Source organism: Rosa rugosa, chromosome 7 (genome assembly GCF_958449725.1).
Source record: "Rosa rugosa chromosome 7, drRosRugo1.1, whole genome shotgun sequence".
NCBI classification, from domain to species: Eukaryota; Viridiplantae; Streptophyta; class Magnoliopsida; order Rosales; family Rosaceae; genus Rosa; species Rosa rugosa.
In genome coordinates, this window is record NC_084826.1 from 37,346,950 (window position 1) to 37,374,363 (window position 27,414).

The window sequence follows — 27,414 nt, forward strand, 5'->3', positions numbered from 1 at the left end:
AGACATCAGTTCCCATGAGTATTGTTTGTTCGTGGCCATTTTTACATGTAAGTTGCCACATTATTTTCCTAGGAATGATGTCTGTATCTTTATTCTACATCGTTTTTTTATTCAGAAATGATGTTCACCTTTTGACCACACATCGGTTTGCTCCATGGTAGGTGATTTGTATGTTCATAATAGATTACGGTTTGGTGATTAGAAATCGATGTGCAGTAGTTTTGATTACATCGGTTTTGAGTTACAATTCGATATATTGATAATCATAGGACATCCATTTCATTTTTGATACTGATTTCTAATCTCTCAACTGACTTCGTTTTCCTTGGCATTATTGTTTTATTATGCTTTAATATACTTCACTTCATTTTGACAAGCATGATGTGAAAAGTTTGCATTTAGCTATTGCTGGGGAAAAAATTGCATTTCTCATCATCCAAAATAAGGGGCTTTCCCATTAATTTTCTTTCCAAATTCATGATTCAACATAATTCACAAAATAAACCCCTAAACTTACAAAAGCTAGCTTGGAAACATATGAGCAACAATGTACAAAAGTTCCACACCAAGCTTTGCTTCAAAGCCAAAACTAGATAGCCTTACTCAAAAAACATCTTGGCAGTCACATTCCTACATCAAACTCTGTATATAATCAGCCACTTCAATGCGCACCTTGTCAATTTGATCAGGGGATGTGACACCATTGATAGGGTCAGAAAACTCTGCTACAAGTTCATCTGCAACCTGGAATACTCTAAACTCTTAGACTTACAATAAGATTTCAATGAGAACTTGTATAATCTGAAAAATTGAATGGCTGTAACTGAGCTAATGGCACTTGCATGCCAATAATACAACTCCTCAAAGGATTGACCATGAAATGAAGGTATATTATAAGTTATAACTTCCTACAGCTTATCAGTTAATAACAGGCAGCAGACAACTTAACACTTAAACAACTGGTTATCTTTTGAAAATGACTGTTCATGCACAAAGGGACACAAAACTTGGATAAGATGAGTTTTTGTATCCTTAAAACCACGGAGAACTCCTTGAAGAACCAAAGATGCTACAACTGCAGAAGCACCAACTTTATGAGTAATCAAACAGAGAGCTCAAAAAAGAGCAATCTCTCGCTTCCCTATGACCTAAATTGATGTAGTTTAGTGACTTTATATCTTGAACATGTGGTTTGGTGTGAGTCTTAGTGACTCCCAGATCAATCAGTAAGTTAGTCACTTTCCTGTTATATGGAAGATGCTACAGTTTAGCAAACCCCACATTAACCAAGTGGGAATGCAATGGTGTGGTGCATATACCAGCTCTGCCTGGACCACTGTGACAATAACCAAAGGAGAAACAGACAAAAACATTACAAATTTCCCTTCTAGATATCTATTCCAACTTTACATGATAACACAGAAGCAATGCAAATTTTCTCTTAAAAAGATAAGAACAAAGGTTTTTGAGATTTGTTCAAGACAAGCTAGAGAAACAATTGGAGAAGTGAAGCAGGTTGAAAGATTCAGAATAAAGCAAATACAAGGTAGGGAGGTTCAAAATGAATAACATTAACATATATATGGTACAATGGTAGCACAGCAACGCATTTCAAATCCTCCATGTCAGGACCTACATTGATTCAAGAAAATGGATGCTTTACATTAATGTGATTCCGACTACTCCGAAAATATGTTTACCAAGGCAGAACTTTCAGTAAATCTAGAGCCTATCATTCAGTTCGAATTTTGCCCAAGCAACTAAACATATATTGCCACTTAAAAAAGAACTTATCTTTTAGCTCAGTTCATTCCCTAATCTCAAATTGCTGATCCGTATAGCATGTGATCCAAGTACACTAATTCAACTGCTAACCCAAAAAGATTGTGCAGATCCTAAAGCATAACTCCAGGTACAACAAAGTTAAGCCAACAAATCCATAGCAAATATAAGATTCAGTCTTTTTGCAAAAAAAAAAAAAAAAAAAAAAAAGATTAATAGTATGACCCCAGCTACAATTGTAAACTAAAATTTGAAGGAAAAAAAAGATTAACATACCATAACTCATGATTGAACAAGAATAGAAGCGAATTGGTATACTCACAGATAAGATATTTTTATTTGGATTTAGGGGTTGTTACCTGGCCATATCCAACATCAACTCCATAAACAAACAATGCACCATACTGAAGTAAACAGTCGGTAAATCCACCAGTTGACCAACATGAATCAAGAGCTACTTTGCCAGTAATATCGATAAATAGCAGCTTCTAACTTATGTCCTGCTCTGGATATACAAAACAGAGGAACAAATTAGCATAACAGGTCTTACCAAAGTTCGAGCATAAAATGATTCTCATATAATGAAGTGCAGATTGATTTGTTAAAGTGAATCACCTAGATACATATTTGGGGACTTCAGCCATATTCTTTACAACAGCTTTATTAGATACTGGAGTACCGGCTTTGTTGATCACCTTCCCATCCACCAATACTTAACCTACACCATCAAACAGATATGTAAAGAGTTTATAACTTCATTGCACGCTTTGCTATTTTTCAATTTCCCAACCATTGAAAGAATATTAGGTTCAATTGCCTACCCAAAAAAAGCATCAGATTGTGCATACATTCTCCTTAGACAAGTGAGGTTTCTGTATTTAGCTCAGAACATTTTTTTTTTTTGGTAAACTCAGAACATTTATTTCAAATCCAAGGAAACTAGGCTAAGTATTATTTCGTTAACGAGCAAAATTCATAAAGTGGTTGAAGTGCAAACAAATTAAACAAGTAAAAGAACCATTGCTAAAGCAAAACAAACCAGACCCACTTCATTTATCTATAGGAAATCAAAAGCTAAAATAAATAACTATGCATATATCCATATACATTGAAATTGTGGAGGGACGAACAGCAAATCTGATTACAATTCGGATATAAGAAATGGGAAAAACAAAGTACACCCAATACCAAGTATGGATTGAAAATTTTGTTTCAGAAAAACCCACAATGATTTGAACTTTCAGAAAGTCAAACAAACTAAGACCTAGAAGCACGTACCAGTAACAAAGGTGTAAGTCCTCAAAACTCGACTTTCCCTGCAAGTGTTTAGTTCAACAAACATAAAAAATGAAGAAAATTTCAACCCCAAAGAATTGAACTTTGAAACAGGGATTGAGCAATTGGAACAGAAATTGCATACCCAAAAAACAAAAAAATAGGAGCGAAAAGGTAAAGGCCTTTTGTGTATTGGGTTCTTCTTCATCGTCTCTGCAAAACAAGAAGAATTTCAGTTGTTTTACCATCAGTTATTCAGAAATTAAACCCAGAAGTGAAATTGAAACTCTAATTTAGAAATTAAATGCATACAAAACTCTTGGAGAAAATTTAAACCCATGAGAAGAGAGACCTTAAGTTTGCGGGAGCCTTTGGGTTCCCCTTGACAAAGTCAAAAAAAAAAAAAAGTTTGCGGGAGCAGAAGACCGGATGAAGGTGGCGATGACAACGACAACGCATGAAATCGAGAAATTAGCTTCAGTTTGGGAATGGGTATCCTTGCATAGTACCAGATTCACACTACGAAGGGATCTGATACAAGCAAAACCCATCAAGAGAAAGAATCAAAATTTCCCTCCAAATAGTTGAAAGAATCCAATTAGATAAAGGACCAGATCTGTGACCCAATAACATGTAATCAAAAGCAGCAAACTTTACAGAAGAGAAAAGGAAGCAAAGGCAAAGAGATCGGAAAGCAGATGCAGAGAAAGAAAGGGTACCTCATAAACCAAGTTGAAGAGGGATCGGAGAGTCGGAGGCAGTGAGGAAGGCTTGGCGCGTTTCAGAACCCCTTTTTGATTAGAGAGAGAGAGAGAGAGAGAAGAAAAGAAAGGGAAAAGAGGAATAAGGGATGCTGTGGTACGACCTCGGAGAAGAGCAGAAGCATAACGATGGAGGAGGCGAGAGTGATGACGCCGCCGGGGAGGGTAGCGCTGTAGAAATCTTCGTTGATTTTGGGGTTTGGTCCGTAGCTTGTTCATCATATTCTCCATAGTTTATAGAGAGAGAGTGAGAGTCGGGGGGGGGTTGGGTTTGAGGGAGGGGGAGAGAGGGAGGGAGAGAGATAGGGTTTGGAAGGAGTGAGAGTCATTTGGGTTCGAAAGTTTCAGAGAAAGTGAACAAAGTTTCAAGTGTTGGAGGGAATCGGGCGAGACCAACGTTAGGGTTTTCTGTTTCAGTTTTGGGGTCGGGCGCAATTTTTTTTCTAAGTGTGAAAGTTTTGAGTTTTAGTCCCCGCTTCTTCATTTCACTTAAAAGACTTAGCGTTTTTTGCAAAAATAGGTTCCCGCAAATTTTCGAACTAAACTTTTAACACCGGTCATTTTAAGAACTGATGTTAATGACATACATTTAAATCGGTATTTTCGTAAAACGATGTTAGATTACTTTTTTACATCGTGGGCAAGTCTGACCGATTTAAAACATGCGATGTCTATGAACAGATTTCTAGTAGTGCTTGAATCTTATTTCTGGAAATTTTTAGCTTGATTGGTCAATGTTTACTATGTCTAAACTATCAGACTGTCCAGTTCCAAAATAATCCAGCTTTGTCATCTTTCACTTCCATATAGTTAATGACACTTGCTTATTTCCGGATTAGGGCCTCCTATAACTCAAAGGAGATCAGTGGACGATGGCATTGCATTGATTATTCACCCAACATCGCTTAGCTTTGGACTCCAGGTAGGGGGACTCGCCCTAGTTAGTGGTTTTCTATATTGTTTTATAGTTTGAAAATTGGTTTTCTATGATTATTCTTATTTGAGATAATGAGGGTGACTTGAGAGTGAGAGGAGTATAGCGACTTCCTTGGGCTTCGATCCCCTAAACCTCCGGAGGGGCCGTATGGACGGTAGAGTGTCTGACATCCTTTGAGGTGTGGCACTGCTTCTAGGTGATACGGCGTAAGTGGACACTCTCGCTACGCCTTGCCGGTTTAAACGATAGTAATCGTGGTAAGGGTGTAGTTGGCTTTATGATCGGTCATCAGGCTTGTTAATCGGATATCCGAATATTTGAGTTTACAGAAAATGTTTTCAATGTGGATTTTATCTATATATGTAGTTTTTACTTACTCGTCGGCACCTATGTTTATATATTACAATTGTTTTCAAACCTAGCTAGGGTTGAGCCATATTGGGCCAGCGAGGACGATTGCTCATCCCTACAACAGTTGTGTGATTGCAGGTACTGTGCACTAAAACGGGACAACTAGGATTGGCGATGGGTGTGGCATGCTTTCTCTCAATTTCGAATTTGTGTATTGTCGAAAAGTTGTCCCGTTAACAGGTTTTGGATTGTGGATTCCAAATCCTATTATCTATCTCATGATTCTACCTATTTCATAATTCCTTGTTTAGTAGTAAGTTTGTAACAATTGATCAGAACATCTTCTTCAATTATTTTCTGCTAGTTATGTGTTTGCTATGAAGTTATTGGTTCCGAAATTGCATACTAAGTTCCTTTGGTATTCTACTCAAATTGATTAGCTTATCTCTTTCCAATCTTCTTGAAATCTGTTACTTGTTTGCTCTCAATTAATATTACTCGGACCAATGATTTGAAACTCCTTGAAACTTGGTTTTAGAAATGGAATTTATTTTGGTATTCGACGTAACAAGTTATTGCACCAAAAGTCTTCTCAATTTCACCTCATTCATATTCACACTTCTAGCTCGATTTTACCTTCCATTGAAAAGTAATTTTTTGTCAAATCCTATTCAAAATGCCTTGCGTATCTTTAGGAGTGTGGCTGAACTATTTTTAGCCTATGCTCCTAATGGTTCGAGGCACTGTAACGTGACTGATTTGAGGAGGTGCAAATCGGGGCGTTACAAGTTTACTGTAGCAAAAGAGGTCAACGTCGTTTTCTTCCATTTCTGGGCACCTCCTGCGACAAAGTCAGGATTTTTAGAAGCGCCTTGGGCAACCCTTCATGCTCTCCAAACCTTTTGCAGCGGATCGAAGCATGGAAGGAGAAATCACGTCAGGAAATTTTTCTGCACTATTCACCGTCGGGTTTTTCGGGTTGCTTAATTGTTCGACCACTTCGAGGTATTTTCTTACCTTGTCATAGTTGAGAAAGTTGTTGGGCTTGTTAAGTAGGTGTTGCTGCCATCGGTGGTGGTGGCCCACGGGGCGTGGGGCCCACATGCCGCCACTGTGGGTGGCGCGTAAAGGTGCGTAAAGGTTGCATATGTGATTTTGGTGAATTTTGGAGAAGTTTGACATCGATTGTGAATTTCCGAATTTTGGAGTTTCGGATGTCGATTTATGGGAATCCGACCTTCGGATTTCCCTTATTTCCGCTATGGAATACTTTAATCGATGGATTGATATTAGTGATGAAGTTTGGCTTGAATCCTGAAAGAAATGGAGATATTGGTTTACGAGGGGTTTTCAAGTTTCGTTTTAGAATTGTATTTAATTGTCGAATTGTTGTTTATGGAATATAATTGTGTACAGGACGACGTACCGGGCTACTGCTTGACGAGGAAATCCGTACGAGTGATCGCCTAAATCGTACTGTGAATGGACGTTTGATTTTAAATGATCTATGCGAATATTTTTTTCTGAATTATTGATTTATTTGATTTATCAAACACATTATTGGTTTTGCTTTACAATTGGTTTATTGGTTGTTTTTCCGCATGATTTTCGGATATGAATTTGTTATGCTCGAATTTGGAATTATGATTTATGATGATTTTCGACGAGTTATTTTCCGATATGATTTCCAGAATTAAGTATATTTTTATTCGTCAACTTTGAGATTTTTGAAAGGCTTTCAAAAATGGGATTTTTAGACGAAATTATATTCATTTGTTGATGGATTTGAGAATATCCTTTTGGCATGTGGGACACGTCGTTGTTTCATGTGATTTATTATGCAATTCTCCGAGTACTGTTGGGAATCGTACTCAAGCTTTTATTTGCATATTTTGGGGAAGCCTTATTGGTTTTCAGTTTTCGTATGATGTTACTCATATCCACTCCTGGGTCGATTTATTTAGTTCTCCTCCTCACGTGGGTGTAGTCGAGCATATTAGTACTCCTCCCCGCTTACTATATGTTTATGGGTGAGTTGAGCAAAGAGCATGGGATACTCAACAGGCTGGGAGGTTCCGACCCGAGCCTGGGAAGCTCCCTTAATCGTATAGTGATGACTTCTTCCCCATACTCTACTGTTACTTGACTAGCAGGTTTAGTCCGATTTTGTTTAACCAACAGGGCTGGTCTTATTTTCTTGAGCATCAAAGTTTCAGTCTTTTTACTTGGTTGTTTGTGACTAGCAGGGCTAGTCGGTTTTCTTGAGCCGAACATCATTCAGATTATTTTCCTTAAATGTTGCATGCATCGAGGTTTTATAAGTTTAATTACGTTGGAAAGTATTAAAGCTTTGCTTCATTTAAATTATTTTATTGATTTATTTTTGTCCACTCACGCTAACGTGTTTTTCAATTACTTTCCCCTAGGCCCTTCAGTTTTAAATGCCCAGTTTGCAGGTTAGATTAGTTGAGGTCGGGCTTACATGGTGTTGAGGCATAGTCAACAGTACAGCTTCTGCATATTCATTTTATTTATGTTTTCCTTGTTTACCTTGGATTAGTATTGCTTTGATAACCTATGGGATTAATGGTGTTGAGTTGAGACTTGTATTTGGGAAATTAGAGGTGATATGATATTGGGAGCAGGGTGGCTCCAGGGATATAAGATTGGTTTGCTAGAAGTGTTTTTGTGTGGTTTGCAGGTTTTGGGTAGTCCATCTTTAGGGGTGACTTCGCCGAATTTTCGGTAGAGTTATTCTTAAGGTGGGCCCCGCAGGGCCATCTTGGATTTCAGGGTGAAATTTGAGACGGGTCTTGTCATAAGATGGCTAAAACTGCTAGGCAGAGAATGCAATGCATAATGCACTACCTGTTCATCCCTAACCCCCATCAATAGCTCTTTGAGCCTACTATTGATGTTGATTAGCTTCATGATATGCTCTCTAACTCCCCCTGAACCCGTGTACTTAAGGTCATGAAATTCCTTAGTTAGCCTAGCTGCTTCTGCTTTCTCACTTTTTTAAACTTTGCAGTTATAAGTTCCAAAAAATCTGATGCTAGCTCAGGCTCTTCCATGCTTCCCCTGACAGTCTTGGACATAGAGGTACGGATGAGATTCTTAGCCATCCTATTGAATCTATGACACTTCTTGTAAAGATAAGTTTCTTTCTTAGTGCTCTTATCAGTCAACTCTTCAGACTTATCCTCAGTAAAGCAATAGTTTATATTCTCATGCATTCTCATATAGTTCTCTACTGAGTCTAACCAAGCTCTATAGTTTGTTCCAGTTAGCATCAAGACATTGTTCAAATTCATGTAGGAGTACCTAAGGAGAAAATAAAAAACGAGTGAGTTCTCAATTTGAAAAGAAAATTACTTTAAGTTTTCTGTGTCTTTAAGAACTTAAGCAATCAAAACAAGAACAGTCCAAAAAACAAAATCATACAGAAAACTTAATCAAGCCATACTTGCATTCATGTCAGTCCATAATATAAAATAATATTAAGCATCACTTTTGAGCAGAAGCATAATATTGTGGAGTTCTTTATCAATATACCATGTTTAACAAAAATAAGTTATATCCAAAGAAATTTATCCACATCTTTAGACGGAAAAAAATTTGTAAGTATTCAAATATATTTCCATTAAACATGCATACTGCTGTCTTGCATTCTAAAACCACACTCGACCACTTCTTTGGAAGATAAACAAAAGGGCATAGTTTTAAGACACAAGACACAATCTTAGTTTTGTTACACCATATGCTTTCTACCAACACCAATGAAGCATGCTTTATGCACCATATTCACTTATGCCAACAGAAAATCACAAAACTCATTAGCTTTTAACTTTATATTCTAACCAGATCAAATTATCTTTATAAGAAAATAAGCTCTTGTATCTGTCAATTTCAACAATGCGTAAAATTTTTGGGAGATATTAATTCTTTATACATTGTCACACGATCACAAACACAATATCATATAAACAATCAATTCATCATGCATATTCAAGCACAGACAAATTCATTCGATTCCAAGAAACCACAGAACAATCAAGAAATTGTAAGTTTCATCCGGTCACCATTGACTCTAGTCTAACGCATGCAGGGAATGCAACTAGGGTTCTTGAGCACAATCAAAAACTTAATAATCATGCTACGAATCAAAACGAGTTTCACAGAAAAAATTGGTTTTGCTTTTTCCCCAATTTGCTGCTAAAATTTTTCAGCGAAAGCATGAACTCAATATCCAGATGTTGCAATTAACTCTATCGGCTTCTTGATTCACAGCAATTGGGGTTTTGAATCCCTTCTTGAGATGAAGCATCTCGCGCGTTTCCAAGTCCAGTCTCAGACCTTCTTCTTGATCAAAATTAACCGTTGTGATACAACGATCACTTGTTCTTGAGGTTTTGTCGGGTTTGGGCCTGGATCATTCGCTTGCTGTGACTGGGCCTAGAATTGTTAACAGGCTTCATTGTAGTCTTTCTTGTAGACTAAGAATTAGATTACTATGCTTAATGAATTGATACACTATTTCATTAAGCTACAAGTATTGGTTTATAATTTGTGTCAATATTAAAATAATTTTTACATTAAGCTAATTATCAATTTATTTAATGTTAATATGTGACAAGTCCATAATGACTCTAACAAGAGTCATGTTCGCACAATTATGGCATAAAGTTATAGGAGTTACGAATTCAGGCATACAATGACTTGAAACACGAATACCACTTGACATACCATACAATTCACAAGAAGCTGATGAACAATTAAGCTACTAATTACATCATTCATCACATATCTCAACACATAATGTAGGGCAGCTATGCTTGTAAAATAAAAGTCTAAACTAAATAGGTGGAATTTTGTAAATTGTTAGCCTTGCGGTATTTTCCAATAAACTTCTATATAAATTAACATATTTCGTACAGTTTGTAAAATTCTTTATTACCATTGCAAATAATAATTCTATTTTTAAGTAATTAAACAAAATGCACAAGGCAAGAAAATAGAGGTCGAACACAAAATAATTGCAATAAGTCTTCAAATCTGACGATTTATTAAAAACCATAGAAAATTAAACCCTAAATCCCCTAATCATGATTCCACCAATTAACCCTAAATCCCCTTTTTACAGAGATGAATGGCTTAAGCCCTCTCACCCCTGATTCTCCTAGCAAGCTGGATATCCTTAGGCATAATTGTAACACGCTTGGCATGAATGGCGCAGAGATTGGTATCCTCAAAGAGCCCAACAAGGTAGGCCTCCGCCGCCTCCTGCAGCGCCAACACGGCGTGGCTCTGGAAACGCAGGTCCGTCTTGAAGTCCTGCGCTATTTCCCGAACAAGCCTCTGGAACGGAAGCTTCCTTATCAGCAGCTCCGTGCTCTTCTGGTACTTTCGGATTTCACGTAGGGCCACCGTTCCAGGCCGGTACCTGTGCGGCTTCTTCACTCCTCCGGTCGTCGGGGCCGACTTCCGGGCAGCCTTCGTCGCCAGTTGCTTCCGGGGAGCCTTGCCGCCGGTCGACTTCCGAGCAGTCTGCTTTGTACGGGCCATCGGCGACGAAATTCGAGATCAAGATAATGAGAGAGAATTGAGAATTGAGTTTTGTTTGTTGTGAGAATGAAAAGGCCTCGGTCGGTCTCCTTATATAGTGAACCCGTGCCTCATTGGACGGTCACGATGCTCCACTGTTGTGTTTCTTTGTGACCCAATCAACGGTCTAGATGTCAGCTTTCCTATATGCTACGGATCGTAAAACATGAATACTCGCTTCCTATTGGCCTAAAATAATCCCTTTACAATCTCTCACGGAGATTAACCCATTAGCCTTAATTTAATTTGATCCGTTTTGATGAATTTGGCGGATTTTACTGGATTTCCTTACTTAATCCACATGATCGGTGCACAATCTCATGAAAACCATGTCAACGTCTGATCACCAATATCTAAGTAATAATCTAACACTGTGGAGAGAAATAAACATTGGTCGTACCACAGAGTTCGAAAAAGTCCCCGAACAAAATGATCACTTTCATGCCCTATATAGATCATTCACATTAGACACCACAACTCGTAGGTTTCATAGTCACATCTTAATGAAGAAAGCTGAAAAGAATGCTGCAGTAGTCATTTTTGTTTTCTTGGATCGATCAGGTTGGTAGAAATTTCACTGATCATTCGAGTTTGTGAAGCTGTTTTTCGGTGGTTTCAAAAGAAACTTATTTTTTGCCAAAATAAAAAAAAAAATTAGAATAGACTGGAATAAAGCTGTAATTAAAATTAGACATGACTCATGCTTTTATCTGACATCATGCTTTTATCTGAAATCAGACATACAAGAAAATATACACAGTAAAAGGGAATCAATTACAATTCAACAAAGATTCAACTTTCAACTTTCTATAGAAAACAAAATATGGCTACCAACTAATTCATATTCCTAGTAGAAGGACCAAGTGTATCTCAAAAGGGGTAAAACTAAATTTAGCCATTTAGATTTCGTTGTATTGTAACAAATGGAAGTTAATTGATCATTTTAGTCTTCGGTGTTGGTTAAGAGTCAAAAAAGCTGCAGAGGCACAAAGAATGTTGGTTATCTACCAAAAGTTTTTTGGTGATGGTATCCTTGTTAACCCCTTCTCATTCTGGATAGGTGCACGAGAGTACCGTCTAGACTTGTGTAACTTCAATCTTATTCCAGGAACCTTTCGAGCGACTGCTTTCCATATCATCTGAACTGCATCACCCTCTTTTGATGGGTACTGAAACTCGTAGAAATTTTGAACCTCCTGTAACCTCTTCCACATTCGCGTCCACTCATCCCTACCAATGCTTCTTATGAGCTTAATAAGATAGTTCTTTTTAACAGCATCACTTGTACGAACAAATATGCAGAACTCAGAGTAGTCAAGCACATCTTCATATGGGAGTTCAATATCATCACTGATGATAACAGGCACACAGTGGCTAGCAATAGCATCAAAAAGGCGATTCGATGATGGGGTGTCGCCGGCTATGTTAAGACAGAATTTGGAGGAATGCATTCCCTTCGTAGCATTTCTTATTCCATTTTTCTGAACAGTCCCAAATGCAAAATGTACATCCTTTTCATCTTTAAGAAGATAGAATAACTCTTGCCGAGCAAAACCACCCTGGACATATAGAGCCAGAAAGTGCAGAACCATTAGAAAGATATGAACACAGCCTACAACAGAATTAGAAAAATGAAGGACAAAGCAGTAAGCAGAGGCAATAAATTGAAACACTTGTGAGCATAATGAATTATGTGAATTGACTTAATTTCTTCTTTTGCAATTGCTAACAATATAAACCTGCCAGGAAAAAGTAACGGTTAAGGATCGTGTAGGAATTGTCAACATTTAGAAGAAAGAACATGGACAAATTGGGAAATAATCTTCTTGGTACTAACTTTACCCTCTAAATCAATATCCAAACACACACACACACAAATTTGTATATGTGTCTGTGTGTGTGTGTGTGTGCGCGCGCGCGCGCGTGTAACTTGCATATCTATCACAGATAGTACCAACTCATGAGCCCAAATCTACATGAGTGTGCACAGCTCACACACCCAAACTCATTCAAAGGCTGGTCCTTCAACCGCATGAATTTAAAAGAGGAAAAGAATTAATCAACTGAGGTGACATAAAGATGGTATGATGCGTATGAATCTGTCATCACCTATGCGGTAATCATTAAAATTGGAGATGCCATTGCTTCTATCTTCTAATATCAGATGTCATTAATCCACATAGATCTCTCATCTAAAGTGAATAGTGCGTTAACATGGGAGTAATCTTCTGTACAATGTATGTGTCTTAACTTTCTGTTGGATGTTTGTGTGATGAAAAAGAAGAAATATCAGTTATCTGAAACACAACCAACAATACTGGGCCTAGCACTATACACCTTTAGATAAGATAAACTGTGATTATTAGAAAATACTTCTTTATTAGATAATAGAGAACAATGCTGCTAGCTTTGTCCCACGGAAAAATCTACCTCATAGTTATTAGACATATATATTTATAGAGGGGAACAACTCAACAACCCAATACCAAAAAAGAGACTACGAAAGAAAGCATTAGACAAAAATTATTGGACACAGGGAAAAAAAATAAATAAATAAGAAGTGACCCAGAGAGCTTGTCTCTTACTGTTGATATCTAACTGTCAAGCGATAAGTAAAAGACAGGATCCATAATACTGATCACTTCTTATTATTTTTTTTTTCTCTGGCCAACAGTGGACACTGGTTACAGGTCATATTCCAAATATTAATGCATAAGTGAATAATTGCATCATGATGCTTCCTACAGAATTATGAGGCCTATAAAATCATAGTCAGAAACAGGAAGAATTTGTTGGTGTCGAATACAGATGAAATAACCTTGAAGAGGCCAGATATTCATAATATGAAAGTTAAAAAATACTTTACAAATTCGATTTGTGAAATCAAATTGGCAAAAAAGACATCAACTAAGGGGAAAAGGGAATTGTAAACCAATAAAATGATGCAAACTAAGGAAAATACTCTATAGCTAAAAATATTAAATATGTTCTCCCACAAAAAATAGTCATAAATATATTCTATTGCTAGCTGAACTGGAGAAAGCTATAAACTAAGGATCTATCGGAAAAAAAAAAGATATTAAACATTTTGCATGCTGCATATTGTACCTTGGCAATAGCATACTATATGAATAAGTTAGCATGTGGTACTATATCTTGAATCATCTCCTCTAACTATACCATACCTGGCACCCAACAGTTTTCACTTTATTCAAAATACAACATCTATGCCTATAAGTAATGCAATATGTATTAAATCATCACTTGAATATTTAAAACTAGAGACAATTTCTAATTTTCTATTATAATGATAAAAGCGTATACGTATACTTATGAGCTCATGTACTTCATACTAGTAATTAAAAGTCCTAGTTATACTTCGTTTAATGTAATGTCAGAACAGGAAATTTTATTGGACAGTCTGCTCAAGTATCCGATCGCCAGCATTAACACAACATTTATTAAATCATCACTTGAATATTTAAAACTAGAGACAATTTCTAATTTTCTATTATAATGATAAAAGCGTATAGGTATACTTATGAGCTCATGTACTTCATACTAGTAATTAACACAATTGTGAAGTGCAGCATAGCCAATCAAGAACACAAGGAGAAGCCACATAATTGACATGTTATTATAAACACCAAAGAAAGTAAATGAAGGAGAAAGAGCACTTACATCTTTTCGGTATATTGCTCCTTGGAAGTAGAGCAAAGTAGGACGGCTCTCAAAAGTAGACGAATCATTTACAAAGGTTTTGATTACATGATTGTACGGTGCAATGACGTCTTTCTCCACATTGGCTACATTTGGAGGATACCTCCCAAAGTCTGAAAGTATGAAAGTTGCAGGCCACAGCTTCATCCTCGCATCCAGAAGGCTATTTGGATGGTGAGCCACGATTAAGTGGTCTCTTCCCCCTGAGGCCTTCCATTCCTTTTGAGCTGTCAAATACTTAACCAATATATCTTGAAGGGCCTTGTTATTGCTCTTCTTTTGGTGTAGGTCTATCTTGGAGAATCGGTTATAGCTCAAGGAAGAAAAGAATGGTACAAATATAATATCAGATTCACTGACATTGCGCACTCTGATTGCAAAACGTGCATTTGGGGGATTGGGAAGTTCTGAAGCAAGGAGGTCCAATGTTAACCAATATTCTATACTGTGTTGCAAATTCAAGCCACCAGGATAACTCGGCACTTTACTTTGAAGATCTGGCCAAACAGTAGCTCCTTGGGGTTTCCAATCTAAGAGTCCAAAATGAAACTCAGGGGGTAAATCATACATGAATACCTTGAGAACTTCTTTTTCATTGGTGTCACATTTTACACCACGACTAGGTCGGGAGGAAGATGATGATTTTTCTTCTTCTTCCTTATTTACAAGGATGGATCGATTCCCAACTGAGGGTTCAACATCATTTTGACTCTCAGTTGCAGAAATCGCATGGTCAATCACAGCAAGAAGCTTAGAATTAGGCAACAATGTATTGTCTATGAATTGGGGGCGACTGCTTGAACGCAACAGGAAGACCCAAGATAGTATGAAGAGTAGTGATGTAAATGTAAATAAACAGAACAAAGATTTCCGAGTAATAATCAAAAGGGATGATGCATTCCTTTCGGCCATTGCAAAAATCCCAAAGGATCAATAACTTGGTCTGTGAATCATGATGATGTTTAACGCCCCGAAATTTGAAAACCAAGGCAAACTACATTAAGCCAAGAGAATCAGAAAAGAGTCCACTAAGCAATCAATGCCCACCACAGTAATAGAGAATGATGTGAAAACGCAGAAATATGGAGAATGATGTGAGCTAACCCATAAAAACAGATCTCATTATGCTCATGCATTCTGCATTGACTAGAAATATGGAGAATCAGCTCAGCAAGATGCGACAACGATTGATAACCCAAAATGCACCAAGATAACAAAACCCAGATAAAATCGAAACGAATCCGATCAAATCCAGCAAGAGAGAGAACCCAAAATGCAACCCAAGCAAAGGAGCAAACAGAAAAGCCAATGTGGGTTTTGAAAATTAGAATGGCGTGAGAACTCGTACCGTAGAGGAAAAACAGAGGCTGCACAAGGCAACAGAGATTGTGAGAATTCTCTCTCTTCTCTGAAGAAGAAGAAGAAGAAGAAGCAAAGAAGGAAGCGGGAGGAAGAAGAAGCGTGGGAATAGGTGGTCTGGTCTATCTCTACCGCTCCGTCTTTCTTTCGCCCTCGTGGACCTCGTCCTTAAGTGACTTTCTCTATAATTTTTTAATTTTCCGTCTACTGTTGCTTACCAGTCTCTAATTATCAGGAATCCCACCATCCCCACCAATAAATAAATACATTTTATCTGTCAAACCCTAAAACCAACTTTACTGGTGGAGGATCCTTTTCGACAAAAAACTTACTGGTGGAGGATGGTACCTAACCAAACCTACTTGGTGGAGGATGGTACCGGAGTGGCTAAGTTCTAAGTTAAGTAATTAAGTTTTAGTATTAGAGTGTGGCACTTTTTTTTATAGTTTATAGGATTTAATAAGACCATTATATACTCGTTCTTGTACTATTTTGTGATTAATAAATATTTCCCTTTGATCAAAAAAAAACTCTAAGCAACAAAACTAGTAAACTCATGGGTGAAATTACCACAGGTCTTTTCTACTATACCACATGAGCAAAAATGGACAAGACCCGAGGCAGCATATAAAAACTAGAACACTTTAAAAGAAAAAATAAAAAAAAATAAAAGTAGTGAGGGTGCCCAACAAGAAATTTGAATTAGTTCCAGCATTATAATCCTAATAGATTCGTAAGAGTAACCCAGATACTGCAAAAGCCAGTGCAGCCTACATAAATATTGATAAAGCGTAACTCAACCAGATGATCTGCAAAGAAAAGCCCAGATAATTGAAATGCCACACGAACCAAGAAGACCCAGTTGACCAAGCCAACAATGACCGAAGCCCATTCAGTGTACCTACAGTGCATATGCACTAGCGGGTCAACCACCACCAAAATTGGTGACACGGTTTTTTTTCCCAGCCCTTGCGCCTAGGGGTGTGCAAAACATAGTACAAACCAGCCAAACCGGCCAAAACCGACCGTTAAATATGGTTTGGTTAAGGTTTTTTAACTTTAAAAATTGAAAGCCGGTTCACTACTGAATCAAACCATTTATGAAATGGGTTGGTTTGGTTTCTCTTGTACTTAAACCGCAAAACCCGAACCGACCAGCATGTTAGAAATATAATAGTAAAAAAATTAAATTTATATATTTAATAAATATATATATATATATATATATATATATATATATATTCATTTGTCCAGTCTATTTGTATAAGTTTTAGATCTCTAATTACAACTTTATTCTTAAATGATATACTACCATATTAAATCTAAGGCCCAAAGGCTCGCTACAATCATTTCGATTCTCTCACATCACATCTCTCAATCTCTCAATCTCTAACCTTCAATACTAGCAAATTAAGCTATTACTAATGGCTAAGCCATCAAATAAGTGAATCACTTTGAATCTATTCTAAATTTTGATTTTTGATCGAATATTGGTTTTGGATTTTAATTATTGAATTTTAAATTTAGTTATTGTTTATTTAACATAATTTTTATTATTGAGATTGAATTTTACTATGATTTTTTTTTTATAAATAATATTATTAGGGTTAAACTGCCTAACCGACCGAACCAAACCATCTTTAATTGGATTGGATCGGATTGGACTATGCTTATTTTTTCTGATGGTCGGTTGTTCAAAATGCATAAACCGCTCACTTTGGCATAGAGATGGTTTGGGGTCAAAACTGATCCAATGCAATCCGTGTGCAGCCCTACTTGCGCCACCACCAGCCATGGAACTAATTTTAAAATGACCGCCTGATCCCATCTAACCATTGCCCAAGCTTCAACACCCTCCATAACCGCCCACAGCGACGTATCAAATAGGATAACCAAAACGGTTGCAACTGGTAACTTCCTCCTCCAGTTACCTTGAGCTCCGTAACCACTTGGCTTGTCTCTTCCTTATGATTCCAACGCCAACCACTAGCAGACCTAGTAAGAGACTAGTGGGGGCTTATGCATGTCACGCCCTGATTTTAAAAAAAATTAAAAATCAAGATAATTCTCACAATTATACAGACATGATGGTTCAACCATCAATATAAAATACATGGAAAAAATTTTCCTTTTAAACCAAGTACATACTGATGACCTAAACCCACAATGTCAATACAGACTCACTCTGCAGAGTCATATATTACATTACAGAAATTTACGAATTAAATTGCATCACAAAATAATAAGTAAATGCTCCTCAGAGCTTACTACATAGCAGGAGTCTTATCAACGGTAAAGTCACAAAATTGGCTTCCTACCGTAAAACTGCAACTAGCAGCTCTCAACTTCAGCCACGATTACCCTGACTTGCAGGATTAACCCCTACACTATGGAATAGTGCACCGAGTTGCAAGAACAAACCTGATAAGTTTTTGCAAGCTTGTATGAGTAAACCCATTAAGGTATCTAGCTCGCTTAAACCAATGGACGAACTGAATCTGTCCAACCTGAACCGTACTAGCTTGAAGGATGTTATCAATGCCTTAACGACCATCAATTTGGCTGAAATTTTGCAGAGATGATCTATACATTAGTACCTAAAAACTAAACGGTCGAGATGTGGATATGCGACCGAAAAGTAACCATAAACCCTAACATCGCTCTGAAATTCACTCTGGATAGGATCTGTATATATATATATATATATATACTGTGTGTGTGTGTGTGTATATATATATATATATACACACACACAACCCTTCTTGGCTACGGATATCCGCACCTAAGCAAAAGGTGCGGATTTCCAGTTTTTCCCCACTTTCCGATCATATTTTCACATCTTAACCGTTCAGTTTTTAGATCCTAATGTATAGATCATCTCTACAAAATTTTAGCCAATTTGATGATCGTTAAGGCATCCAAAACTGCAACTTACACGAACGAACCGAATCTGTCGAACCGGAACCATTCGTGTTTATAATGGTAAATTGCAGTTTTGGATGCCTTAACCATCATCAAATTGGCTGAAAATTTGCATAAGTGATCTATAAATTAGGATCTAAAAACTGAACGGTTAAGATGTGAAAATATGATCGGAAAGTGGGGAAAAACTGAAAATCCGCACATTTTGCTTATGTGCGGATATCTGTAGCCAAGAAGGGCTGTGTGTATATATATATATATATATATATATAGTTTGTCTATATTTTAAATTCTTAGCAAAAGTGCAAAACCCTGCATCCCAACTACTTCTTAATGTTCATAATAAAAAAAGGGGGAAAAAAAGGATTAGTTGGATCTCCTTGAGGACCGTGCACACTCTTGGTTGATTCAAGATTGATATGCAAATAGACGGATATTACTAAACTGAAGCTGCAAATAGTGTGTTCAATAAAAATGAAAGTGGTGGAGGTGAGAAAATAAAATAGTGGGGCATTTTTTATTTACTAATTATCTATCGTTTGTTTTTTTCAAAAAGTATTGGTAATAATATGAAAAATTGAGTTTGTACCAAAAAAAAAAAAATGAAAAATTGAGTTAATTACTTTGATTGAAGTTCTTAGATCCATGATGACTAGATCTTGTCTTCTCTAACTTGTAGGTTGCTGTGACCTGTGAGCATGTCACATTAGAGAAAAAGAAAGACCTATTGGTTGCTTAGGCCATCTCCAACCGGAAGGGCTAAAAATAGCCTTAGGGCTAAATTTTAGCCTTGAATTTTATACTATTCATCGATGTGACATCAACTATCTCCAACCTGTCAAGGCTAAATTATAGTCCTAAAATATATTTTAACATTTTGGATATGTTATATATATATATATATTCTTATTTTTTTATCAGATTTGTACTTATAGTAATTGAAATCATTTTTATGATAAAAAATATTTTTACAGATGTTTTTATTTTTTTAAGATAATCAAAAATATCTTTATTTATGAGGAAGTAGAAGGAAGATGTGAAAAAGAAGGTTGAGGTGATATGCATTTATAGTGTAAAAAAAATTAAAAAAAAAATAAATTCAAAACCAACCGCTATATGAAAAAAAAAAAAAAAAAAAAAAAAAAAAAAAAAACCCAACGGCTAGATGACGTCAGCGTTGTTGTTGACGTCATGCATATGTCACAGTAGCACCCAACAGTGGGCCTCCCTTTTCTGATCTCTTTGGGACTTTGGCCCTAAGGGCTAAAAGGCTAACTTTGGGGCTAAATTCACCCCTCTCTACTCACCTTTAGCCCTAAGTTTTGGCCCTTTGGCCCTAAGTTTGGTGGGTTGGAGATCATTTGGGCTAAAAAATAGCCTTTTAGCATTTTATGTTGGTGGGTTGGAGAAGGCCTTATTTCACACCTATTTTATTTGTCAGTGGACTTGGCGACTTTTAGTCAATAAATGAGTGCCTAGGACTCAATTTAGCCAGAGGTAGAGTGAATCCAAGAAACCTTAGTTTTTGCCGGTGGATATTGTGTAAAACCATAGAATCATGCTCACAATCATATGCATATAAGCTCAACAACATTCAAACAATAGATCAAGGCTTACCTTCAGCTATTAATGGCATGGATTCCATCTCAGCAGCACTGCAAACACGAACACTTGAATATGGTCTTCTGTTACTTACCAACCTTGCTTCTCAATGGACAGAACTTATGCAAATTGTCGTGGTAGTAACAGGGACCAATTCATCTATTTATATAGGATCACTAGACCTCAGAAACCTTCCATCAAAGCTGTTCTTGAGGAACTAGGTCTCCTAGCTAGATTCTTAATGTAACACTTCATTGTAGTCTTTCTTGCAGATCAAGAATTGGATTACTAACCTTAATGAATTGATATACTATTTCATTGAGCCACTAGTATTGATTTGGATTTTGTGTCCATGTTAAATTGGATTTGACATTAAGCTGATTATTAATTTACTTTATGTTAATGTGTGACAAATCCATATTTGATTCTAACAATCTCCCCCTTGGACTGACACATACTAACCTTGATAACTTGCACCAAAAAAATCCCAGAACCTATTTAACTTACTGAAGTGCGCGCCAGACAAAAATTCAAATCAAAATCCATTCCAACATGGTCAGATCACAATTACTTATGCAGGGCAAGAAACAATATACATTTTAACATAAATGCAGAGTTTCAAAACCACAAACATAAGCTCCTGCAATCCACATATGTCAAACTAGAAGTGATACAATATATGTCGATGTGTATCAACAAGTAGACATATATTAGGTCCTCCTGAATGTTTCTAAAACTAGAAACTCAAGCAATTTTTTTGAACACTGATGGCCTTACTGCTTATTACTTGAACTGTAACATCATGCTATACATGATTTTAAGCCATTTGATAGCAAGTATAAAACAAAATAAAAATTGACAATTTTTTCAGAACATTCAATAGAGCTGCAGCAATCACCAAAATTTGAAAATACCTCAAAAATTTTATTGATAACTTTAAACTGTCATTACAAATAAGTTGTGATAAATGAAGCTGAAAATCACAACTGGAATTACAAGAACTCAGAAACCTTAGAATTTTAAATTGCTCCAACTAGACTAACTCTCACTGAACCTAAACATCTAAGCTAGCTAAAACTCCAATGCTTTGTGTATGCTTTTGGAATGCAGCTACTAATAGGGCTTTGGTAAAAGGGTCTGCCAACTGTGAATTTTTGTCAATACTCAAAACAGTTATCTCACCATGCTTTACTCTTTCTCTAACACTGTTATACTTCAAATCAATGTGCTTGGAATTATTTGACCTTTTGCTATTTTTACTGAAAAGACAGCAGCCTCATTATCACAATAAATCACAAGTGTACCAACCACAATGTGACTCAACACCTTGGTCTGCATCAAAAAATTCCTGATCCAAAGTCCTTTACACACAGTTTCATATATGTACATACCTCCAACAATATGAAGGATTTGCTACATCACCAAGCATAAGTAACACCCTCTTAGGGGGGCCCACAAGCCATGGTGAGGCCCAACTGAGACATACATCTCATACCTCGACACTCATGCTACCCCGTGGTGGTCGGACTCCGCCAAGAGCTTACCGGGAAGCCACCTTCCCGACCTTGCTAAGATGCCTCCATGATAAGCTTTCTACACTAGAATAGAGGTTTCTTGTCCCACATTGGAAAACATGTAAAGGAAGGAGCCTCCCTCCCCTATAAAAGGAGACTCCTTCCCACTTACTCAACATCCCATTACATCTCTTGTAATCCCCTTTGGGCCGCAAGGCCCAAACACACATAGTTAAACATTCAAGTGGACGTAGTCTCCAGCTAAGGTGGGAGACGAACCACTATACTTCTTGTGTCTTCTCTCTCTCACTCTCCCTTTCTCTAAACGTTAAATAGACCCCTCGGTCGCTAACATTAACATTGGTGCCGTATGTGGGAAGCCAACACAAAGGCTTCGTCACATACCATGAACTTCGGTCAACACTGATCAAGGCTTGTGAACGCCCGGTCAACGCAGATCAAGGTTGGTCAACGCCGACCAACTTTGGTAAGTGCCAACTCAAAATTGGTCAATGCTACACCACTCCAAAAAAAAAAAAAAAACTATTGGCTGCCTATTTACTCTGGACACCCAGAAGTATACCGCTGGGCACCCAGGAGTCTCTTGTCGACATCAAGGGAGGCATCAAGTGATCAAACTTCTCTGAGTCGTCATGCTCTACGAAGCCAAGTAACCAACTATGATCATTGATCAAACCCCGTCATCGACCACTGCTCCGCCAAGCGTGAAGTAATCACAACAAGGGCAACGCCAATCGATCAGCCTGCTACTTAAGCGCCAACCATCCACGGCTAGACAACCTCTGCTAGCCATCCATCGCTGGACATCCTCCGCTAGCCATCCGCAGCTAGATATCCATGGCTAGACAACCTCTACTAGCCATCCACCGCTGGACATCCTCCGCTAGCCATCCACAGCTGGACATCCTTCGCTAGCCATCCACCGCTGGACATCCTCCGCCAGGCAGCACGACTAGCTGTCGACGTCAACGGGCTCCGTTAGGCATCCTCCGCTGGAAGGCCTCCGCTAGCAAGCCCAACACACCAGCGGCCTCTGTTAGATAGCTCTGCTAAGGCACCATTCCGCTGGCCATTCTCCGCTGGCCACCCTCCGCTGCCCATCCTCCGCTGGACATCATCCGCTAGCCATCCACAGCTGGACATCCTCCGCTAGCCATCCACAACTGGACATCCACTGCTGGCCACTCTCCGCTGGCCATCCATCACTGGCCACCCCTCCAACCTACTCCAAATTGGCATAAGATAAGTAAAATGCTATATCTCAATACACGCTCATACTATTAGAGCTATTGCCATGCTTTTACTACTTCTAAGCATGCCTACGGTATATCTCACTTGATATGCATTTACATGCTTCTATGACTCTTAAGCATGCTTACAACAATGCAAAAATATTATTAGCATCCACACTAAAAGTACATGCTATATACACATGCCATGCTTAAATCAATTTAATGTGACACTCACTTAAACAAACTATGCCACATCTAGAGGCTTGTGGCACCTATGACTTAATTAAACATGCCCGGATAAATGAATTGCTTAGGTTACGACTCGCTTGGGTATCGAGCATGGCCACGACTTGCTTGGGCCACGCTCCGCATGCTCGCACAGCGCCTACCCGCTCAACTACACCTAACTTCCTCGAACACAACCTAACTCGCTCAACCACATCCAACATGCTTTAATTAAGTTCCAAGTTGACAATGCTTCATAGCTTTCACCGGGAGCTACATACCTCCAACAATATGGAGGATTTGCTACATCACCAAGCATAAATAATACCCTCTTAGGGGGGCCCACAAGCCATGGTGGGGCCCAACCGAGACATACAACTCGTACCTTGACACTCATGCTACCCCGTGGTGGTCGGACTCTGCCAAGAGCTTACCGGGAAGCCACCTTCCCGACCTTGCCAAGATGCCTCCATGATAAGCTTTCTACACTAGATTAGAAGTTTCTTGTCCCACATTGGAAAATATGTAAAGGAAGGAGCCTCCCTCCCCTATAAAAGGAGACTCCTTTCCACGTACTCAACATCCCATTACATCTTTTGTAATCCCCTTTGGGCCGCAAGGCCCAAACAGACATAGTTAAACATTCAAGTAGACGTAGTCTCCCGCTAAGGCGGGAGACAAACCACTATACTTCTTGTGTCTTCTTGTGATGCCCCGGAAATTCGTATTTATTTTTCGAGGATTTTCCGGAATCTAAATTGTGATTATTGGACGATTTCGTGGCTCGTGGATGGAGCGAAAGTGTTTCGGGCGAATAATTATTTGAAGAATATGGTTTTAGGGGGGTTGCAAAGGTTGAATTTTTATTCATTGGGATTCTCTAAAACCTTCCTTCACAAAAGTTGTAGAGCGCGTCGATACGAGTTCGTGGATATGTGGAATACAGAAATCAGAGTTCGTATGAGAAAGTTATGAGCGTTTGAAAATTTGGAAAGTTACTATAAGTAGGAGTTTCCATTTTCGGAAACTTACTATTTCCATTTTTCCATTTTCCTTTTCCGGAAACCAGAAACGCTCCGTTCTCTCTCCTCACCCGCGTCTGACCCGACCCGGTTTTTCCGGCGAGCTCCGGCGACGAAACTTTCCAGATCAGTTCGTCTCCTCCTTCCGATCGTCTCTGCGGCATCCTCTAGTGGCGATATCCACTGTGTGCGGCGCAGCAAGGCGGCGCAATTTGGTGTTTTCTGACCCGGTCAGAAAACACAGCTCCGGCGACTTCGTGACCTCATGCTTCCTTGGTTGAGTTCAGAGAAGGCTCCCTGATCGATCTATGGTGTTTGTTTGGATCGATTTACGTGGAAATCGGTTCAACTCGGATTGAGCAAAAATCCAAAGCTTGTGAGATAGTTTTCGACCCTTTATGCTTGTTTCTGACTTCGAGCTAGTTATGAAAATTCACGAAGTACTTTGGACGGTTATTTTGTGGATTGGCTGTTTTGTGCTATATTGAAGACGCAGCGGGAGTTTTGAGGTGAGTAATCTCACGAGGTTCATTTATGAACGAAGTTACCTTTATTGTTTTGATAGTTATTTAGTTAACTGCAAACTATTTTTGGTATTAGTGGCATTCCTGAGTGAATGACCACGTGTGTATATATATATTTACGTGAAATATGTATATTCTTGTGGGTTGATGGGTGATTTATGCAATAGGGATTGATGGGTTTCATTCTATTGCTTGAGGCTTGACTTTTCGGGAGACAATGTGTTAGGAATTGGGAATTCCTATTGTTTGGGAAGTGTCAAGAATCGTGTGAGTTTATCTCGTGTTTTGTTTCTTGATTGAAACGTAAATCGTGTGGGTGTATCCCGTGATTTGTGTGAGTTATTTCTTGATTGAAACGTGTGAGTTTATCTCGTGATTCGTGTGGGTTTATCCCGTGATTTGTGTGAGTTGTTTCTTGATTGAAACGTGTGAGTTTATCTCGTGATTCGCGTGGGTTTATCCCGTGATTTGTGTGAGTTTATCTCGTGATTCGTGTGGGTTTATCCCGTGATTTGTGTGAGTTATTTCTTGATTGAAACGAATGAGTTTATCTAGTGATTCGCGTGGTTTTATTCTGTGTTTTGCGTGAGTTATTTGAGTTACTCATACGGGCTTGCAAAAGCTTACCGGGTTTGTTGTGTGGCAACCCGGTGCACCGTTCAAACGGTAGTAGGGGTTAATCCTGTATGTCAGGATAATCGTGGCTGAAAGCTGAAGTAGCGAGCTAGCAGCTTTACGGTAGGAAGCCAATTTTGTGACTTTTACCGTTATTAAGACTTCCGCTTGTAGTGAGCTCTGAGGAGCATTTACGTTTTATTTTGTTGTTGACAACTTAATTTGTAAGCTTATGTAATATATAACTCTGCGGAGCGAGTGTATATTAACCTTGTGGGTTCAGGGCATTAGTATGTACTTGGTTTAAAAGGGAAAAGTTTCCAGGTATTTTGTATTGATGGCTGAACGATCGCGCATATATAAGTATGAGATTATATATCGATTTTTAATTTTGTTAAAAATCAGGGGCGTGACAGAATGGTATCAGAGCGTAAGGTGCATATTTGGTGACAATCAATACTCCTCGAGTGATGGCCCGTCTGGAATGTGAGTCTTCAGGGTAGTGTTGACTCAGTGAACAAAGTGTAGGAGCTTAAGGTAGCTTCTAGGAGTTATAATCTTTTGAGGGATGAGGACCTTTAGATTTAACTCTTGTTTACGTAGGGGATAGAATTGTATCTTCTGACGTAGTGTGAGGTTGATTTAGTCATAACGTTGACTTATACTTGTAGTTGGAAGTTGTACAAGTATTAATCACAGAGTGGTATGCTCCTTAGAGCAAGTTCACCCGTTGGGTCACCAGGTCACCCACTATTCACTGCTTTTTAGTGTTGATTTCACCCTCTGGGTCACAAGTACAGTGTATTTCGTGCCCTGGGTCTCCCTGTACAGTGTTCTGGGTCACCATGGTGACCTGCACAGTGTATTTCGTGCCCTGGGTCACGGGCACAGTGTATTTCGTGACCCAGAGAATGAAAATATACACTAAAAAGCAATGAATAGTAGGTGACCTGGTGACCCAACGGGTGAACTTGCTCTTAGGTGATGGATTCACAAGGAGGTAGAGCTAGGGGTCGAGGTAGACCCAGAGGCAGGAGCAGGATTCTTTCTCCTGTTGAGGAGATGTTTGAGAATGATGTTGAGGCATCGAATGTGGAGCTGCCTGTTCCACCTGTTGTGGAGGTTGTGAATGTTATGGATGCCACTCGTTTGTCGAGGTTGGCTAAGGAGATTTCGATGGCTGGGAGCAGTTGGAAAGGGAGTTTATCTCGTTAGTCCAAGGGACTAAGAGTGTGTGGGATTTGGGGGTGAGTTCTGGAAGAGGCGCAGAATTCATCAACAGGCGCTAGCTAATTAAGGAAGTAGCTGCACCTGTTAGGGCTGCACCTGTGGGGCAGGTGGCATCCGTGAGGTGTTTCAATTGCGGTGAGATGGGCCATATTGCCAGGGGTTGCAAGAGGCCGAAGAATATATATGTATCGGTGGCCTCGTTGAGATTTGAACAATGTTTGAAAATGAGTTCATTATTGCTCGAGAATGGTGAAATTGTGTATTGAGTTATGATTGTAGAATTTCATGTGTTAAGATACCATGAGTCACAGATGGTGACGGATCATAGAAGGTGATCGAGAATGAGTCACAGATGGTTATTGATATTGAGTCACAGATGGTGACGGATCATAGATGGTGATCGAGAATGAGTCACAAATGGTGACGGATCACAGATGTTGATCAATATTGAGTCACAGATGGTGACGGATCACAAATGGTGATCGATATTGAGTCACAGATGGTGACAGATCACAGATGGTGATCGAGAATGAGTCACAGATGGTGACGGATCACAGATGATGATCGATATTGAGTCACAGATGGTGACGGATCACAGATGGTGATCGATATTGAGTCACAGATGGTGGCGGATCATAGATGGTGATCGAGAATGAGTCACAGATGGTGATCAATATTGAGTCACAGATGGTGACAGATCACAGATGGTGATCGAGAT

General features: G+C 38.6%; 2 protein-coding genes and 1 long non-coding RNA gene across 3 annotated transcripts; all 3 read right to left on the bottom strand.

The window, feature by feature from the left end:
• Positions 1–442: 442 nt before the first annotated feature.
• LOC133723557 (uncharacterized) lies at positions 443–3,426 on the bottom strand. The gene is made up of 6 exons (XR_009853111.1): positions 3,410–3,426; positions 3,203–3,270; positions 3,061–3,098; positions 2,398–2,500; positions 2,142–2,287; positions 443–744 (listed from the first exon to the last, which is right to left on the bottom strand). It is a non-coding gene; the product is annotated as an uncharacterized LOC133723557 (long non-coding RNA).
• A 6,695-nt stretch (positions 3,427–10,121) lies between these two features.
• Positions 10,122–10,733, bottom strand: LOC133721497 (histone H3.3). Its single transcript, XM_062148122.1, has one exon. The coding sequence runs from the start codon at positions 10,669–10,671 to the stop codon at positions 10,261–10,263; it is 411 nt and encodes a 136-aa protein (XP_062004106.1). The 5' UTR covers positions 10,672–10,733; the 3' UTR covers positions 10,122–10,260.
• Positions 10,734–11,386: 653 nt separating this feature from the next.
• On the bottom strand, positions 11,387–16,028 carry LOC133721984 (probable arabinosyltransferase ARAD1). The gene is made up of 2 exons (XM_062148767.1): positions 14,392–16,028; positions 11,387–12,269 (listed from the first exon to the last, which is right to left on the bottom strand). The coding sequence occupies exons 1-2, from the start codon at positions 15,340–15,342 to the stop codon at positions 11,715–11,717; spliced, it is 1,506 nt and encodes a 501-aa protein (XP_062004751.1). The 5' UTR covers positions 15,343–16,028; the 3' UTR covers positions 11,387–11,714.
• Positions 16,029–27,414: the final 11,386 nt, after the last annotated feature.

Bases quoted from the DNA above. Each gene is read 5' to 3' on its own strand.
- LOC133721497 (XM_062148122.1), bottom strand. From the start codon at position 10,671: ATGGCCCGTACAAAGCAGACTGCTCGGAAGTCGACCGGCGGCAAGGCT.
- LOC133721984 (XM_062148767.1), bottom strand. From the start codon at position 15,342: ATGGCCGAAAGGAATGCATCATCCCTTTTGATTATTACTCGGAAATCT. The intron at 12,270-14,391 runs GTAAGTGCTCTT...CTATATGTCCAG, and splicing joins GAGCAATATACCGAAAAGAT to GGTGGTTTTGCTCGGCAAGA.